Here is a 20,726-nt window from a genome sequence, read left to right as displayed (position 1 = left end):
CCAACTGCTATTTCCTATTAGGAAACACTAAAATTTTTCAATACTTCTGCAATAATGAAGTCTATTTTAGATACCACACATACAGAAGTCTACTCATAACTACAACTGATCAAATACATTACAAAAATCATCATCAAGTCCAATCTTTTCAATCTGCAGCATACACACTGCATTCATATGGCAATCTCAACCTCACCCTGGTATCACCACTGAGAACAGCCAACTGCAACGTGTTCTGTGCGGGACTGTCTAAGCAATGCCTGCTCACCCAGCTGGTGACAGTGTGATGTATGTGCCTTTCTTAGAGCGAGCCCCTTCCTTAGTGTGATATTGCCACATACAACCTCGACCAAGAAGCTGTCTTGAAGCCCTCCTGACACAGGAAAACAGCTGTGGGCTCAGAGGAAATACGTGTGCTCTATCTTCTGTTCTGTGAGATGGTTCCAGTGCTAGCGGTCCCTCCTCCCTTGAAAATCAACTGAGATCAATTGCCACTTGTTCAGTGGGCTTAAGCTGAACTTCTATTATTCTTTTGCATCAAGTTTCAGAGAATGCCATAAGGGTGTTGATACTTGCACTTAGAAATGCTTTAAAAGCTTGTGGTTTTGTACCTTTGTACTCTGACATTCTACTTGAAGGGGGACTATTTCTTCCCAGTTTCTATTTCTGTGATAAACCTAAAACCAGGTGCTTAAAAAAAGCAAAACAAAAGCCAAACAAAACCAGAATGCTCCCCCCTGCATCTTACCCCTCCCCCCAAATATTTGATAGTGACATGTTAGGATTCTGTTTGCCCAAACACGTCTCCATTACAAGGTTCCCACATGTTTCAGACAGTCAAGAGAATAAAACTGAAGTGTTTGCCAATGGGAACGAATTTCTCTTCTGAAACAATTGGACACATCACTTCATATTTTTATAAATATGGCTTCAACCCTAAACTCGATTTAGAATATTTATCATTGTGGTCAGATAAATCTCGTGTCACGTCATTCTCTTATGCTTCTCTCAGACTGCATGTCCCTCACAAGGCTAGTGAATTACATATAATATTCAAGGACACAGCAAAGCCTTTTGAAAAATAATTTTCCACTGTCAAGTTCCTACTGTCTATCCAGCACGCTGTGATGATAGCCCTTCTGCAAACACATACTTCACATTCACGCACATCTACATCAAGATCAGGCATCCTAAACAGGATTGTAACTCAGGCATTAGAGACAGGGATAAAAAGCAAAACAACTTCATTATTTAAGAGTCTCACCAAAACAGAAAATCAAAAGGAGCTCCAAGAATCCTCTGCGATAACGACAGTTCCAAGGTATACTTGGGCAAAAAAAAAAAAAAAAAAAAAAAACACTAGACAATCTCCCTAATACAATGTTTTCACTTTGTCTTTTTTTCATTAAAAAAAAAAAAAAAAACAACCAACTCCGATACAAGAAGTATTTGGAAACACAAGACCTTAGTGAAAAAAGTATGGCAAGCAAAGCAGGAAAAGAGAGACGGCTGCCGCTCCAATAAACTACCAGTGCTGTAAATTCAGGACTGCCTGGTACATTATTGGTCACAACTCAGAAGAACATCCCCGGCTCAGAAGGTCTTTTACTGCCCTGCGTGTAGAAGCATTACCTTGTTTCAGAGCACCCACAGACACGAAGGAATCCACTGTTTGCTGCTGAGAAACTGCTGTTGGGCAGCACAGGCTCCTTGCCTCAGCATGAAAGAGGTGCTTTCTGTTCCCCACGTTACCCACCCACCTGGCATTTCCTCATGAGGAAAAGTGAACGCCGGGAACACTGTCTCATCAGCAGTGACCGGGAAAGTACTCATTGCTGCAGCTTGGCCTCTCACTCAGCTAATTGCGTAACGACGAGGAGATGAGCTGTCCCGTCAGGAAGCAGTGCAGGAGACACACTGCTTCCCCACTGCTGACTGACTGTGCCCGCAGGTCTTTCTGTAACTCCTTTCCACAGCGACCCACATGGCCTTCGTGTTTGCTCTTGAGACTCTAAAATTCTCTTGGACATCATCCTTCTTTCCTTCATTACCTTCCCCATTCCCACCTCTGCTTTTCACCAGTCTTGGTGCTTCTTAACACCTCTGCAAGACAAAAATCCTTCTCAACCTAATTCCAACAAGCTCTCCCCAAACTGAATCACAGTGTCAATGTGAGGCGTTGAAGAATCATCCTCAGAGAGAGGCAAAGAGAAGACCAGGGGTACAAAGCCTGCTGAAGTTGGGCATGTGGAGAAGGAGAGCGGAAAGAGCAGCAATGCCTGACAGTGCCAGATCTGTACTTCACACCAGCCACATGTCCATACTGCTCTTTGCACCAGAGAGCAGAGGTCCACACGACGATCAAGGTACAAAACTTCTCAGCACAGAAGCAACTTGGCTGCAGAAAGCAGCGAACAAATTGGATCATCATTACTTGGGCCAACCAGCCACCACTCCAGGCCAACTCTTCCTTTTGTAATAATTCTGTCCCCACCCCCCCTCAATTCTGTAAGCACTGTTATAGAATTCCAAAGTCATAAAACCAACCATTAAGGAATTCTGACTGTTCTTCCTGGACTTGCAAAACACGCTACTTCAGTACTATTTACATCAGGAGGTCTTAAACGACTGCAGTAAATCTCTTTCAGGACAAGGCCTACCACTCCCTAATGGTACACTGCCGGCACAGGGAAGCCTGGAATCCTCTGTGCATCCTTAATACGACAGTCTTCAAAGTACTTCTGCAGTATTTTTCTGACACCCCCAAACATTTACTTTCAGATGAATGGCATACACAAGTCCAAACTCATTGAGCCAACATGCAGTGTACCCATCACATTTATTTTTTCATCCTTTATGATGAAATGTGAACATGACTGCCAGCGAAATATGAAGAATAAAGATCCAACTAAGGATCAAAAAGAACCTGGCTACATAATTCAACTTCTACATCTTGAAATTATAATGGAAGGTCATAACGTGAATTGTGCCATCCTTTTGAAAATGGCTTCTCTTTCTAATGGAAACTCTCGAGACCTATCCAAAGTTTCTTGGCTCCACTAATGACAAACTATCTCCTCACCCGGCACCACACAGAGCTACTCTACACTTCAGTTACCCAGCAATGTGACAGGATAGAGAAGCGCTTCCCCACATCTTGGTAATGGTGACAGGACAAGCCACAAGCAGTTAAGATACCACAGCATGTGAGCAATGACAAGGAGCAGACTTTCCCCTTCCCCCAGAACTTTTCTGCTGAAACCAACTCTCAGAACAGTATCTGGGCTCTCAATTTCACATCTCGCCCCTGGGTGTTTATCTTCTACTTGATTTTACATTAGTGCAATTATTCATAATTACTGTAAATAATTCAAATGCAATTATAGTAATTGCATGATTCCAAAGTATAATATATAGCGAGGGAATACATACCATGAGAATAGCAATTAATCACCAAGAGTTCACAAAAAAATCCCTTCTGGTGCTAAAACCCAAATCTACGTTTCCACACGAGCACAAAAGGCCGAAGTTACGTTTACTACATGACCATGGGCCTGCTTCCTTTTTCCTTTGGAGTCTTCAGCTATGAATGCAACTACACCCTTTTTGACAAGTGTTATTTACGAACCATCTGTCTTTCTCACTGCCAGTAATCTTGTCCATTTTCATCTGAGCTAAAGAGCTGTCATCTGGTCCTACCTAAATTCAGTCTGTCTGCAATTATTTGTGTAACGCCTTCATCGTACAGGCAATTGATCAAGCATTATGCAAACACAGACTGGGTCTATTTATACTGAATAAACTCAGTTCGACTTTGTTGAAATGCTTTCTGATCACCCCTTTCTTTTGTCTGTAAAGAACAGAAAACCTTTTCCAGCTGCATTTCAGCAATGCTTACAGGTACACCCATATGTGCATGCACGTGTGCTGGGCTGGGGGGAGAAAGAGAGGTCGCCCACACGCGTCGAAAAGAGCAGACCATCACTGCTAGACAGGAAGCTCAGAAAAGAGGAACTGATTATGCCTAAGTTTAAAAAAACATCTCCCACACAATCAGCGTGCAGAAAAGCTAAAGAGAAAAATCCTTATCCCGAGACAATGCGGTTAGTTTCTCAGATGTGAGTGGGAAGCTGATGGAGGAGTTGGATTTGCAATCCCTTTGGGGCTGGCTGTGAGCCAAACAGAAGACCACAGAGCCAGCTGTGGCCTGTGGGTTGCCTGCTAGAAACAGTACCTCCTCCTTTCTCTTACTTTTTTTTAATTGTTGAGAAATTCCAAGTTTGAGATTGAAGCGCTCCTAAAATAATGTGTTCTTTGTCAAGGACGAAATGAGCTGGACTGAAGGACTGTTCAAAGTGCCGTGCGTAACAGCAAAGCTGTAAATCCTTTAGAACAATCTGTGCTCAGCTTTGGACAGGCATGGCTCCACTATCAAACAACCTAAACAGCTCCAGAAACTCCAGTCTTGTTCAGAACAGTGGTAGAGACACTTGCCAAGCTGCACCTCCTAAGTGCAGCATTTCACCTCTCCTGTTCCTCAGCATCTCTGCAGGACAGAGAACTGCACGACTGCAGTTTTCTCTACTAAGGCTTATGGTTTGATTTCCTTTCAGTACATTTCTGAGTCTATTAGGCAAAGGTCCACCCTGCTTTTCCCTTCCCGGATTTGGGCACAGTGCAGAAGAAACTCAGGCATACAGCTCGTTTTCTGCACAGAGACAGCATTTTACATTTCCTGTTTGCTTTACTCCTGGGTCTTTGCGTTCCCTCTCATTTTGTCCCAGAGTTCCGAGTTTGCCCTCAGCACCACCAGCAGCACTGCCAGGCTGGAAGCTCAGTAAAGCAGCAGCAATTATACCGAAGATCACAAGATCTCTACCACCACCGACCACCAGAACTGCAGGATGCACGAATGTATTGGAAGAAAACAGACACCATTTCTAGAGTGCAAAACAACGATTAAAAAAAATAAAAATCTTCATCTGGCTTCTATTTTGTTTTGTTCAACTCTTGAAATTTTTCTCCCACCTACTCAGTTCTGTTTTTCTAATAGCGGGAAGATGGGCAGGGTGTGTGTGTGTGAAGATTGCCAGATAAGAGATTCTCAAATCAATGGAATAAAGTTCTGTGGTTTTTTGGTGTTTTGTTTTGTTTTGTTTTTTTTTTTTTGTAAGTGAAAGCTTTGTGCTTGGATTTAGCAAGAAAATGAAATCTGTTTCAGTTCACATGTGTAGGTGATCACTATAAACTCTTTCTTTATAGACTAAAAGCTACATTTGCATCAAGATTGGGTACTAAAACATAATCCGCAATTAATTTCCCTGGATCGAAATCAAAATGGCTTATTTTCTCTTTCCTGTGAGTTTTTGCTGGGCAGCCATATAAACAATAAATACTCTGGAGAGAGCTAACTGAACATTAGTATTCCTGTTAAAATTAAAAGGATTTCGTGGAGCCTTAGGATCTTTTATTTGGTTTACAAAACCTACCATTTTTGCTGCACTTAACAGAGTGTATGGTCTAATTAAACAGGCACTTCATCAACACTTAGAATTTTGTTCCCTCTTTCCACTTTCCTATTAAGCAGAGATAAGGTGAAGTGGATGATACTTTAAAGTCATCACAAGCAGAATAAGGTGGCATGCATGCTTTTGGCAGAGATGAAGGTTGGAAATTTGACGGCTCAAACTGCAGCACTGTAACACACAAGGTTCATTTGGGACAGACTCCATGATGTAGGAGTCAAGGTCACACTGAAGAGCATTGTGATAGGAAAGCAAAGCCAAGAAACATGGTAGCTAAATTTCTTGAAAAGACAAGTATGATTTCAAAGGTCTGCTCTTGGTGCAGACAGATCCTGAACACAAGGTGGAACTTAATAAGTAAACACACAAGGAGACACAGCAATACTTCTCTGGTGCAAGATTTCATTTATTTCAGAGCTGGGAAGCAGACTCCCAGGACTGGTTAAGTTATGGAGATTTCAACCAAGTTTTAAATAGGCTACATTCTTTTGAGGGATGAACGCTATGTTTTTTAGCAAAAACAGTAGTGGGGTGAATTAATTCTTGCTTTATGTTCGGAAGAGTTTGAAAATTACTTGCTCTTTTGTCACCCCAAAAGAATCTTATCAAACAACTTCCACAAATAATTCTTGAAAACTCTTAAGGTCGACAGTGTTTTGAACAGGAAACCTTAACAACTCATATATTCAGATGACTCACACTAGGTTTTACTGTTTCTATTTCTGCTGGCTAAGTCAGTTCCTAAATATTGTGCTCTGAGTATGACTTGACTAAAAGCAAACATTCTGTAATATTAATTTAGAATTAATTACTTCTGCAGTCTGCCCTGACATAAAGCTCATTCACCAAAATAACCACAGAAAGTGAGTCATGAAAGAGACAGAAAATAAATTTAATTGGGGAGAATATTAGCATGAAGCTATTTAATAATTTAATAATTGTACTTAAGATGTAAAGACAGAAATAAATAACTGAAAACATCCAACCTTGGCATACAGGAGAACAAAATACCTGATTTCAACACATGAAGTAGAAAAATATTTCAAAACATTTATCCTAAGCCAATAAAAAGCCCCAACAACTGTAATTTTGGATGACCGAGATATGCAAAACTGATCTTAAAGTTCATGTTTAAGTCTTTCAAAGACCGAAACTAGGAGCACATCTCTCTTCAGCTGAACCATCTCTATATTCATTAACTCAGCATGACTGATCATCAATCTGAAGTTGGATGCAGCAACATTTTGATACTCCTGCATTCATTGTAAATCAATAAATAGAACAAAGAATTAGATAGCCCTGAATCAAATGAGAGCTATCACTCATTAATATCAGACACCCTTTTCACTGGGATCACCCTAACTTTCAAATATATGATTCAATAAGTATGCCACGTGGAACTGAAAATAGCTAGAGCCCATTTGGTTACGAGGATGTCTTGTTCGGTATGTTTCTGATGGTCTATATTCCCTGAGGGCTCAGCAAAGTGAGATGAAGGCATATATTGAAGATGGAAACACAGAGAATTAAGATGATGCTAGTAAAAAAATAAAAAAAAAAAAAAAAAGGACCAGGGAATGGGACTGAAGTCAGACGTTGAAATGGAGAAGTCTGCGGGGGTGACTAAGATGGTTTTAAGCCCTTTAGGGAAAAAGAGATAAGTAAACAGAGTTCCACAGGTAATTAATGTGATATAGGGAAACTGAAACAAGTTGGAATGGAATCAGAATAGGCGAACCTAAAACAAAACAACAACAAAAAAAACAACCCACAATGTCCTGGTCTGTAGCAGCTGACTCAGCTGGACACCTCAGTCTGAGAGAACCCTTTGTTCAGGCAGTCCTCTCCGAGCTGGTAATTTCACAAGCTCACACACTGCAGGGAACCTGTTCTGCCTGGCACTGTGGCAATCTCAGGCAGAGCCAGAAGGCAAGTGAGCACCCAGCAGCCAGACTTCCAGCTCCACAGCCCTTCAGTGACCCAGACGCTGCACACTAACTGAATGTTGCGTTAATTAAAATAAAAAGCAATGCCTCTCAAACATCTCAGAAGCACCATCATACATACTAAGTGATTCAAAGAAAGCAAGGATAAGAGGAAAGAGTATTCTGGCCATGACATTTTATGAAGTCAGAGGATACAGTAGGAAAACACCAATTAGATCATCTAGTCTATACTCTGTAAGCAAAAGGCATAGTCCTCAGAAAATGTTTCAGGCATTAAAGAGAGGTTATTTGACTGGACACTGAGCCAAAAAGCCATGGAGATACTGGCTGGAGCTATTGCACCAATCTACAAAATTTAGTAAAACCTAAAAAAAAAAAAAAAAAAAAAAAAAAAAAAAAAAAAAAAACCTTTGTTAAGATACAGTTAAGACTTTGGGAACAAACATGACTTCTTGGAGATTAAAAAAAATCATCTGCTAAACAGCTTAACCAGAAAGTTGTAAGAAAAATAAACAGAAAGGTAAAAAACCTCAAAGCATACACAGACTTCAACATGAGCATTTTCTAAGAAAAATAAAAGCAGAAGAGCAAAAGACTGTTCAGCTGTATCAGCAAGAGAACAAAGTAAAGAAAAAATTAGGGTTGCTAGTACAGTGAGAACAGTTTAAAAACAACCTTGCTATGCCTCCAAAACGAAACAAATATTCATTCTGACCATTCTCAAAACAGGCAATTTATGATAATCATGGGATCAAAAGCAGAATAGATGATGGAAATGAGAGTATGGAAATGACCAAGCTTGAGGTAGTAGCCAAATGCTAATGTGCTCAAATCAAGTTCTGCTGTGCTACATAGCAAATTATTATTTAAACTGAAGATGATGGGAATCCACTTGAAAAGCAAAAGAAAAGTGCCCGGTGAGGAATATGGTATGTACTTGCAGAAGAACAAAGGTGTGTAAAGAAACCATGAATATGACGAAACTAGAAATTGGGAAAGAAGAGGGTTCAAGAAGAAACTAACAATTTAACAAATCAAAACAATAAGGTTCTGGCACAACCTTTGCAGAACTGATGGGAGCCAGGGAAAGAATTATTTTTAAGACAAGAGCATAAGAAGGAAAGCATGCTACTGTTTACAAATCCAGTCAACTGGATTGATCCAGTCCCAAACCCTGAATTCCTAGAGGTCTTCCTATTGCTGCAGAAAGACTCTGGAGGAGATGAGAACTGTTGCTGTTTTTGGAGGACACCAAACTAAAAGACAGAGGGAGCAGCTCAAGCACATCAGCAACACACTTTCATTCCATGTTTACTAGTGGTAACTAGGCAGAGCGCTAATATAAGGTAGCTGAAAAGTCTGTGCTGCTAGCATTTACAAAGCTGAGTATCTGTGGAAGACATCACATACTGCTAACCAAGGTACTCCATTTACTGATGAGCATTTTAAAGCAGTAAAGGTCTCAGATAATTATCGCATCGCACTGCCTGCCTCACAATGACATTGATTGGCCCAACTGGAACATCACAAACGCTCCACAACTCTTCCAGAAAAAAAGATGAGATCGGTCATTTGGAAGAACACCTACTCTTGTCTGAAAAGCCTAGCACAGAGCTCATGCTGCCACAGACCCTGAACAGCAACATCTAATAAAGTCTTGGCCAGCAATTGGCTGTCATCCCACATCACTTAATCCCTTTTACTCCCCACTGGCAACAACGGCAGTGTGTCCCCAAAAAGGGCTGTTTCCCTTCCTCCCCCTTTTCTTCTTTCCTAACCTCCCTGAAGCAACTTTACAACCTTACCTTGTTTCCACGTCCACCTCACACTGCCAAAGCACAGCAGAACTGTGACAAACACACACCACCTCTGCTAAGGGAAAAAGAGGGGGTACCAAGAAGCTTTGTGTGCAGAGAGAAGAGCCCTGAGCTGCCTGGGAAGGAAAGCAAGCGGCTGTATGCAAGGAGCGTTACAGTGAGGTAAAGGAGGGCCCACAGAAATGAAGGAACTAAGAGAAGCCGCTTCCTTTTCCTCCAGTTGCCTGAAACTTCTCCTCCCCTGAAATAAAACTTCTGGCCACCTTGTTCCTAGCATCAGGAACAGAACCAGAAAAAGACGTGTATTTTCTAGAAACAATTTTTCTCTTGTTGACATTGTCTGTGCTTTGTTAGACATGGAACTACCAACAGGGCTCTGTTACCGTGAGCAAGGGCTCCAATACTCAGCTTCTTTGGCTGCAAAATCTACCCCGCAAATGTGGTCTCCCACAGGGCTGTTATTGCCGTGACCCTCCCTGCAAGGAAGCACTTACCTGTGGGAAGTCCTTTCCCCCTCAGCCTCTCCCGAATAGCCTGGCTCCTGTCTGGCTGCAATTTTTTATCTCCATTGCAAGCAAGTTGATCCATCTGCAAAATAGGCAATGACGCCTAGTTACGTACTGAAAGAACTCATAGTAACATTAAACTAGCGCCCATTAAATAACGCACAACACAAGGTAGCATTGAACATTAAAGTTCAAGTTCGGAGTACAGGCTCAAATGTTTCAAAAGAAAAAATGGTTTCACCAGCGAGACCATCCCCTGTAGTACTGACATCTGAATACTCAGGGCAGGATTTTTAGCACACAACTGGTTGACTTTTTTCTAGTAAGTATGAATTAAGTTCACAACTGTGTAACTTAAATACATCCATCCCTGCAACAAACTCCAAAGACAGCACCACTTGAAAACCTTATGCGTTCCATGGTTGCAACATGACTGGAACTTGTGATTAGCCTGATGTGTCCTCTACAGAGTCGAGAGAACTGTCTCGTACCTGAGCGGTTTTGGTTGATAACTCAAGCAACTTATTTTGTATGTAATAGCTTATGCACTTGTGAGAAGCTACATTTATCCCCACAGGCACATTCTTTTTGTATTCCAAAATTCACTGTTCTTATTACTAATTTTTAGCTTTTTTTTTTTTTAACACCACTTCCCCAAAGAAGTGATTTTTACATACACAATCAATCATTCATTAAAAAAAAAAAAAAAAAAAAACCTTATTTGCTGTAACAAAGACTTCTCATTGAGGTGTTTTGATATGGTGGCAATCAGCCCAACCTAAACAGTGGCTTAGCTGGGAGGTGGGATGGAGACATCAAAGAGCTTTATCCATCACAGTTACTGTGCAACTCAACATGAAACAGGTTCGATCAGTCCTACGCTGTATTGCCCTTTACAAAGGATATTAACATCAAGTGAAAAGATGCAAGAGGATCTCTCACTGTGCTTCACATATCACCCAAGGACCTATTGCAGAGCTCAGGCTCCTCCAACCTTTGAAAAGCCCAGGCAGGATCAGAGGCACACTAAAGTTTACTCTGGTTCTGAAAAAACAGCTTTATGTACGTTTCTTATTAAACTGAAATTCAAGGACACATACAGAGTTAAAATGTTAAAACCAGCATGGAGGGCTGACTAAGGCACAGAAAAACCCAGAAGCACAGCTATGTTGCTGTTGTTCTGTCAACACATGGCTCTACTCAACTATTTTGTTCTTGTTTTGCTGCAAAGCCTCGACTTAGATTAAAACATACTTCTGCCAGAGGAAAATTAGGATATTAGCAAAGCTTCAACACTGGATAACGTCCAGCAGTCCTGCTCCTTGGTCATTAGCGCAGCACGGGAACCCAGCAGCTAGATTCAGCACGTGCATTTAGGACCACCACTGCTGTCCTCGGCTGGCCAGGCCAGTCAGTTTGTCACACTAACTGTGGAGACCCTTTGCAAGCCTAGTGACAAGGACAAGATGAGCAGAAGAGCAGAAAATTTGCTAAGCAAAAAGGGCCATTAAGAATCTGAAAATGAATGACTTAATTCTCCACACTGGCTGTTTCTATAGCTCATGGCCTGATTTAAGATTTAGATCTTCACTTTAGTAGCTTCAGTGATTAAGGCCTTGTAGGCCTTCATTTCACTGAATCACAAGCCAGATCCATTTGGCAGCTGCACAAGAATTTGGACATTGCAGCGAGGAGCACTGGACTGACAGACGTAACAGCGAGGAGCAAACCGGACTGACAGACATAACCTCACACATTAGACAAATCTGGAACTCCGACTCAGTGCTGCTTCCGGAGTCCTGTCACAGACAGCTTCTGCTGAACATTGGACAAACACAGGGACCTGTAACATCATGCAAGAACTTCCAAACCAAATTTATAAAGAGCCTAAGTAACTATTAAATAATAAAACAAATTGTTAAATGAGAGTACTATCAACTCAAATACTTTTCTTGTAATTACAGTGCTACGTCTCCAGACACCAGTTTTTTACATTTGTGTAACCTCTACGAGATAGAGTTTCAACAGTATAGAACAGGATAAAACTCAAGATCACCGCTGCATATCACTCTAGCAAAAACATACTCCTTGGCATTTGTTAGAATTATGAACAGAACACAAGGAAAAGGAAGTACTGACCAAAGAACAATCTTAATAATATTGACAATTTATGGCCTTCCTTGGAATTCAGAGCCTGAAGTCATTTGACTAATCTGTGGCTACGTTGTGATGGTTTAGGTGAAGGGAGAGGACGCCTGTCAGGAATAGTAACTCTGCAGGATGATTTCATGTAGCATGCTTCACTTCTTACAAGAGTTCAAGGCATTTGTCATCATTAGACAATAAAGTCCTCCACAAAATCCTGTCTATCCAGGAGCTGAGGAGAAGTGCAAGAGAACCGGCACACTGACTAAGAAGTCCTTCTTCCAGTTAATCAGTGACTCTCCCAAAGTCAAGAACACTTATAAAAAAGAAACACCACAGCCATCATTTTTGCAGAATTTCAAGTAGGAATAGGTCTAATGTTTGCCCCCAGAGTTCATGTTTTTTCCTACTTCTCTTCCAAAGAGGATAACCATTTCAGAAAACTATCTTCCTCAGCAACAGCAGCTTAAATCTTTATTCCAGGAAGAATTGTCGAGTGCACAAACTGTTACCAAGAGGAGAACAATTCTCTCCTCCTACAATTTCAGAGTTTTTCCCTTTCAACAATCCCCCTTATCACAACTGCAACATGGTCAAACAAGAGGAAGAACGACTGCGCAATGACTCTGATTTAGCAATTTAGCTCTCTTCCTGCTGATCTCCCTTAACCCTCAGACGCATATGAAGACTTACCCCAGACAGGCTTCCCAGAACCAGTCTGACTAACTGTTTCACGTATGAAAAAGAAGGGGCACAGTTGCTGTTCCGTATGTGGGCACTGCAGGCATCCAGAACGGTCCGTACAGATACACGGGCATAAATGACATCTTCACACATGCCGAGGAGTATGCTGTTGAGATGCTCTCCAAGTTTGATAGGCTAATGACAAACAAAAATGGGAGGGTGGTGAGAATCAATTTTAATTGTCACCTGCAGCACACACATACAAACAAAAGACATTCAACATAATAAAATGACTATTCATGAGGCTTATTGCCTACATCAAATGAGTGCCAATGTGGAAGTCACCATCTAGGTGGTAAGAAGTTGCAGTTACAGTCACTAGACAATCAGCCAGGATCTAGATTTGGCTCCTACAACAGTATGGTCCATACAAGCTGCCTGATCCGTACCATCAGGACACTGCCACTTTCCTTTCTCAAGGGCTTAATTACCAGTGAAAGGGTTTTGCTTAAAGGTCTTTGCTGTTTTTAAACACTCTGCCGGTCACAAACATAAAATTCAGTCCTCATTACAATCATTCTGTAAGACTCTGTCTGCCTCACTACTTTTCTCTAATTCCACACTTGGATATTTTTTTGCTCCAGCTGGGTCAGCATTTCCAAAGTCCAGTGCCACCACCAAACATTATCAACAAAGAAGTAAGGTCTCAAGCAGCAAAGCCACTGGTTAAAAAAAACAAACATATGGTGGAGAACAATCTAGGTTTGATTATCCTCTCCCCAACCAGTTAATCCAGCACACTGCCAGTGGAATACGACTCCACAGGGTACGCAATGGTCAGAGATAACACCTGTTCTCAGGTGCCACCAGCATTTGAGGACTCAACTTCCCCCTGTGCAACTGTCCCATCGCGGGGGGTTATCTACAAAGCACAAGCTCTGTCGCGTGCTTTTTGACATAGAGCATTTTAAGACATAACAATCTTCCCACCTTTCCTGTGTTAGTGCTCCTGATTTTTTTATTTTTTAAATGGTGCCATAAATAACTCTTCTGGATCACCCTGGTATAACTAACGTAGGCTTTTCCCACCTATTTTTTCAGCACTTCTTCTCCCAAAACATACAAATCATTCTTGCAGTTCAACCAAATTCCCAGCAGAGAAGCAGCCCATCAACCAACAAATGCAGACAAATAAAATACAGTGAAATTCCACACATACACACTAACACTTAAAAGTTATGCCATACACAGCCTGTCCTTTTGCCTCTACTACCTCCACAGGGCAGAGCACCAGAACATTTGATGGAAAATTCTGTACTTCTGCTCCCCCTTTCTTTCCAGACATATCTCACCACACCATACTTTGGAAAAACACTGAAAGAAAGCATTGAGAAAGCATTTCTTCCTGCTGCATTACTATAAAACTGTTGCTACAATCTAATACTAAAGGAAGGAACAAAAACATGGAAGAAAATTCATTCCTACCTACCTTCCGCTGAACACCTATCTCAAGCCATTCTCCTGCTACTGCTCTATACTGCTCCCTTCATCCCTTACAAGGCAGGTGAGCAAAGAAGGGGGATAACTGTCTAAGAAAACAGTGGAGTTTGGGGGACAGACATGGTAGACTACCAAGAAGTATTCCTGTAACTGTCAGCATCAAATTTTGTGACTTCTGCATTCAGACAGCTATTTCCAAAGCAGGAGGACTTAGAACCCAACTACTATGGTACAGAAAATTTTAGAAACCGAGCACTTCAGCTCCCAAAGCCTTTCAAAATTTCCTTCCTTACCCTTAAACATAACGCCAATAAATAGGACTGAACCAAAACATGAAACAGAAATAGCTCAGCTCCCTGAGCTGCACAATGCTCTGTCAAATCCCTCAACACCAGGTCTCTCATTAAATGCTCTCTCTGTGCATTTCACCTACTTTTCACCCTTTTAGATAGTGCCTTCAAACAGTTGAGCTGGGAGCAGGTGGGAGCACCCAGGCAGATGACGAATTAGGCATTCCAGACTCTTTCCACAACTAAGTGAAGGCGTTCTGCTGGGTGTGGGAGATAACCTCTTGAGCAATAACATTCAGCTCTAAGCAGTCTGCGACTGTGTCTGCAGTGGCTGACAAGTCAGTAGCAAGTCTACTCCCTCTTCCAAGCAATTCATACCCTTTTTCTTGGCCATTGTGCAAGGCAAGTATTGGCACGTGCCAATTCCAGACGCACTGAAATTACAGCAGCAGAGATCACAAGCTGCTTTATTATGAGTAAATCAACAACGTTACTTAAATGTTTATTTTTTTATACATAAGCCTAAAACAAAACAAGTATTTTTCAGCAGCATTAACTGTTGTTTTTCCGCCTGTGACACTACAGTATAGACTAGCCCAGATATACCTACATGGAAACTGACAGACGTTCTATCAGCACCTTCTTTCTGCAAGCTAACAACAATAGTCTTACACACCACAGGGAAAAGCTCCAAGTAGAGCAAGGAAGCCACACTCTTCTGCGTCCCACAAGGACATCGTGTCATGTTAATTCACATGTCGAAGTGGTCACACTACCAAGTCTGAGACCGTGATATTAAACAAAACCAAATTCAAACTTACTTGGCTTTGAGGTACTTCATGGTCAGCTCCCCAGAAGAGTGTCATACCAAGAGAATAAATATGCACCTATAATAAAACACAAGACATTTATCAACTCAGAACAGCACAGGAAATGCAAAGCACCTTCAAAGCAGAGCAACTAACCTAGTGTCGCTTTGCCTATATACTTTCTTGGCAGTTAAGCTCATCTGTATTTCAGATATTTTATTTTCTTTTGCCTGAGAGCTAGAGAAGTAAATCCTACTGCAACAAAAGGTACTGCATCTAATCAGTGCCTCTGGCCTAGCTGTTTAGCTTCACATGTTCATCTCCTAAGGAAGGCAGAAGCACACATATCTGTGTCAGCAGCCGCGCAGGGGAACAGACTGCATGGTGGTATCTAAAGCTCCTGAAACCTTTAGTCTGAAGGCAAGGCAGGCCTTAGCGGGACTCCATCAGCTGGCTACTACTGTCAAGAAATTACTAGGACTGGGATCAAAGGAAAAAATGTAATGAACACAAAAGCATTAATGCATAAAGCAGTCACCTTAATCTATCATTTGTATTTTAAGACACAAAGGCATTAATCATTACATTCATAATTAACAGTTAATATCAACAACAATGATATTAATATACATCTTGAACATATTAAATCCTTCAAGACATGGAACACAATCGTCAAATATTGCAGATTTCAGACTACAAATACACACAGTCCAAACAGGTCACTGTGAAAATAACAATACAGCTAAGGAACAGCGGTAAAAGACAAAAACAAAAAAACGTTTTTTCTGGACTATGCAAGTAGCATACACTAGTGATGACTCTCTACCAGGTTATTAGTAATATCTGTGTAACTTCAAGCAAGCAGCTGATTAAATTATTGTGCAGACAATGAACAACAGTTACAGGGACAGTGATAAGTTAGGGATGATCCATTTAAGGCAACCTCTTTGCCAACTAAAAGCAAAACATCTTACTTAAGTCCTAGGTATATTGACAAGATCTGTCCAGGCTCTGGAACTTCATATACAGGTTTTAAAAAGTTCCAAGTAAATTGACTGGACAAAGGTAGTGGAGTGAACAGAACCAGTGTGATGCTCATTTTCTTCTTCCCAAACTCAGTATGTAGAATTGTTAGAAATTACATGTCTAGTACTAGCTTAAGGTTGTACATGAGAATTTATCTCTGCACTGAGAAGTCTCTTAACGTACAAAATGTGTTCACAAAGACTCAGAGGGTGACGCCAAAATGTCTTCCTGTTTAGATCAGACCGCTTGAAAGACATTATAATGTCTTTCATAACTACTACATGATAATGGCCTAACTAACATTACTGCGCTGTGCAGACTTTTAGCCAAGAACACAAGTATAATGTATGTTTACACTTCTCATGTAATAAGGAAACATTTTCTGTTTTATGTATTCAGAAAAGCAATACACTGCTTTGGGACAGGGTAAGGAAGTAATTACTGAACACACGTAGAAGTAACCTATTATTAAAAATTGCTCTCTTAAATTCAATGGGCTTTATTCAGACAACACTGGAAATGAACACACTCCGAGAAGCACTCCAACCTTAAGCTTCTGCCACTCAGATCACTTGGCCGGCCTTTATAGCACAGCCTGAGAGTCACAGCAGGACAGAATGGGCTCCACCAGCAAGCAGCAGCAATTTGCAGATTCCTCACTGGCATGCTTCAGTCCAGCTGGCGAACAAACACTGAGGATGGGAGCGGGACCAGTTCATGCATTCAGATAAGCGTGCAAGAAGGTTATGTAGGTAGAGGAAAACAGAGACATGGCATTTTTGTGAGGAAGCCGGAGCAGAACCACAGAGAACTTCTTGCTCAGAAGGGAGAATGTCACCGTGGCTTTATTCTGTTCTAGAACTGAGAAGTGTGTCATCCTCAGCAAAAACACTATAGCACAATCTATAAGACCTCAAAACAAAGACTGTCACTACTACAAAAGATGCTACCCTACTAGCCTATCTGAAACCAGCTTTCACAAAAAAAAATAAGTTTAATAGTCTATGATGTGGTACTCCATCGTATTTCAAGTTTTAAATGAACTTGGAGGCTTCTTAAGTACAGCATTGTGTAGTTGCTTGCAAGCCACTGCTACACATAAGACAAAAATCTATCTGCTACATACCTACATTCCCTTTTGGATTGTCAAGTAATGCCTGCACGCATTATATCCTGTAACTCTCTCCTATTTCATACAGTTTCTCTTCAGAACCAGATCAATAATGATATTGCTGCTAGACTGGCGTTTGGCGTTTCCCCTAACAAATTTCTAACTGCTTATTACGGTCTGACAGCCTTAGCTTGGGACAGAAAGTCAGGGTGTGGGGGACATGAAATCCCACACCAGCCTGTTTACAAGATTATGGCTAACTGACATTTGTGCAGCATTACATCAAGTTCCTTACCCAAGACAATGCATGCATGACAAACTAGGCAAAGATGATCTCCTGAAAAATTGTGTTGTAAAAAAATAAAAAACAGGAATTTGGTAATTTCAAACGATCCATAAATAATAGGTGGTTCTGTACAGTACTAATGGGCACAAATATTGAAAACACTCATCTGTCTCTCCAGAAGAAGCAATCTTTGACTGAAGAATGTCACAGGCACCTCTTAAAAATTAAAGCATTTACTCAAAAAATTTGAGTTCATCTTGTAATAATTTCCACAATATATAAATCAATGCCAAATTCAATTCCCAGATTCGTCTCTTATTATAACTTCAAATGGTTTGCTAACTGCATTTCCAATTGGCTTGCAATTATATCAGGCTTGGTTTGTATTCAATTTGACCGAGTGTCTTGAAAGAACCAAAAGGGTATTCACTGAGTGACTATCATTTTGTCCAACAGTTATCACTGAATACACTGTTCCATTCGGCTAGCAAGTGAAGTCATAGCTGAAGAGCTGAATGCGACTCTGTTGTTGGCTGATCAGAGGCTAGAAGAAAGAAGACAACAAGAAAGCCCAACTTGCAGACAGGGTCTGATTTCAGAACAAGTACCAAAAGAGGAAAACACCAAAGATTTCCACTAAATGAGTCTAGCAAACTATGCTGAGATGCAACAGAACAACAAAAAAGAGGTTTAAACGGGTTTCAAATTAAGTCAGCATGTGCAAAACAAGACCTAAGAAACATGAAGTCACGACAAATTAACAGCGTACACTCCAACGCACAGTATGTTGCTAATGTGAAGGGAAATGAGCAGAAAAAAAGGATGCATAGACCAGTTATTTATCAGCTCTAATATCTCCAAATAACAAAGCCATAATAAGACTCAAGTGTTTATACAATACAATGGGAAGAAATAAACAGAGATCGTTATTTAGAGTTGCAATTTTATGCTAGGAGTAAAATTTGTTAGTTTTGCTAGGTTATTCCCCAAGTGAGATGTTTGATATTGTTTTACCATTATTGAAGTGCTTCACCAGTGTCTTTACAGTGAAGATTAACCTCCTTTCCTTGTTCCAGGTAGTTTTTCCCTGCCATACAAGTAAGCAAATAGCCCTAGAGGATCGATATCTTGGAAGCACCCAGACATGAATACCACACTGGGGGCACAGCTCTGTGATTTATCTGCCAGGCTTTAAACTGGGAACAAGAATGGGAGCAGCTCATCTTTTTCAAATGTTTTTACCATCTCAGGGTATTGGCAACAGTTCCTTTTTCACCTGCCAGTGTGGACAATACACTTCCAGAAATTAAGCAGAGTTAATTCACAAACCAGGTTAATTTATCCTAAGCCCAAAGCTTGAAGCTTCAACCTAATGCTAAGACGGAACACTGCAAGCTAAAGGGTTTTATTTAGTTTATAGGTGACTGTGTGAAGAATTTGCTTATGTAAAGCCAAAGCTTGTACATTTCCACACACAATTGTTTCCCAATACAAAAAGCAACACAACTGCTGCAGTGGAGAGGCTTGATTTTGTCATCACCCTGCAGCAAGCAAAGTTATATTGCTATCACGAAATAAATTTGCACATCCGTAATCAGAGAGGATTAATCAGAAGTGTGTATGTGCTGAATGCCAGTATTCGGTCATTGTTTATTGATATGCTGCCTGCTCAAGTTTACAAGCCAGAGGTCCTTCTGATGATTTCTTTCCTGAAGATAAAGAAACATCACAATGTGGCTTTAAATATTAACTGCTCTCTATTTTTTTCAAATAGAAAAAAGTACCATACTGAATGAATCCCGGCATGGAACAAAGAACACAATCAATTCTGAAGAATGTCACAAATGTGCCATTCAGAATGTTTTTTTCTGATGTTTTTCAAGGCCTGTATTGCATGTTACCTTCAGAGATTACATTAGAGACAACATTACTATCTTCAACAAAGTTGTCTCTCCTGAAACAAGATAAACAATTCCAATACTATGACTGCAGAGCTTGGCAGTTGTATCCTGCTTTGTTGAATCTGATTCTTGCATTCACAAAATAAATCAACAATCAAGCACAGAAATCAAGAATACTGCAGAGACAAAAAGGTCAGCTTAAAGCCATTCTGCGAAGTCATCAACAGGAAAAGGCAGCTGCTCTCTGCCATGGGAGAGGTATCGTACCTTTTCCACGTCTGAGAGAGATGACAGAGACTGATTCTGCAGAACCTCTGGAGCCGTGAATGCTCGCAGATCTTGTTGGGACACATTGTCATCAGTAAACGATACACTGCCAGATGGAAGCAACAGGAGAGACCATGGAGAAATGATGAATCCCAGAGCAGTAGGATCAGCTGTATTTGAAAGAAGAAAAGAAAAAGCCCCAAATTACCATACAATTGTTCTGTGGCATTCCTTGATGTAATTTTATTAGCTCAAAGACAAACTGAATATCAAAATGCTTCCTTTTCGACCTGTGACGCTTCATAACCACAACAGTAACCCCAATTTTCATCACACTAAAGAGTAATATCTCTTTTTTTTTTTTCTTTCTTTAGTTCTGTGCCATTATTCATATCACCAAGGTCATGAAGAGCTTGCTAAAATCTCACGGATCTCCTGCCCTCAGGTTATTTCATGTCTGAAACACAGCTGACAACTAAAACGATCAAATTCTATGATTCTGATTCTATGAAATGCTATAGGATGCATGTCATTAAGGTGAGGTCCTGCATTAAGAACAGAGTTAACTGCTATCTTAATAGCACTGTTGTAGCAGCAATGATCTGAAGAGGGAAGACAAGGTTAGCAGAGAAAAGGAATACTCCGTATTAAGACTAGCTGATAGGACTGGGACAAGCAGAGAAGTCTTGGGACATTACAGTTGGATCCAGCCCAAAGAAAAAAGTATTTTCAGAACTGAAAAATAAGAAAAAAAATTGAGACAGCAGCGGAAGCGGGCAAAGAATAAACCCAATCCCTTTGTAAGATCCTCCTTTCAAATCTTAGTTTAGAACAGCAGAACAAACACTGAAATTAGAGCAAAGAAAACTTTCCTCTTCCATTTTCTTGAGTTAAAATATTTTTTCTACGTTTC

The 20,726-nt window shown here is 40.7% G+C and overlaps 1 protein-coding gene across 1 annotated transcript in view; it reads right to left on the bottom strand.

Moving 5' to 3' along the window:
- Positions 1 to 20,726, bottom strand: part of PTPN13 (protein tyrosine phosphatase non-receptor type 13) — a 92,513-nt gene that overhangs the window by 64,098 nt on the left and 7,689 nt on the right. The window contains exons 2-5 of the mRNA XM_040555434.1: positions 19,814 to 19,983; positions 15,235 to 15,300; positions 12,633 to 12,818; positions 9,783 to 9,876 (exon numbers count right to left, since the gene is read on the bottom strand). Coding sequence (XP_040411368.1) covers positions 9,783 to 9,876; positions 12,633 to 12,818; positions 15,235 to 15,300; positions 19,814 to 19,983 — 516 coding nt within the window. The remainder of the gene's footprint in view (positions 1 to 9,782; positions 9,877 to 12,632; positions 12,819 to 15,234; positions 15,301 to 19,813; positions 19,984 to 20,726) is intronic.

This window comes from Cygnus olor, chromosome 4 (genome assembly GCF_009769625.2).
Source record: "Cygnus olor isolate bCygOlo1 chromosome 4, bCygOlo1.pri.v2, whole genome shotgun sequence".
NCBI classification, from domain to species: domain Eukaryota; kingdom Metazoa; phylum Chordata; class Aves; order Anseriformes; family Anatidae; genus Cygnus; species Cygnus olor.
This window is presented reverse-complemented; position numbering and strand designations above follow the sequence as displayed.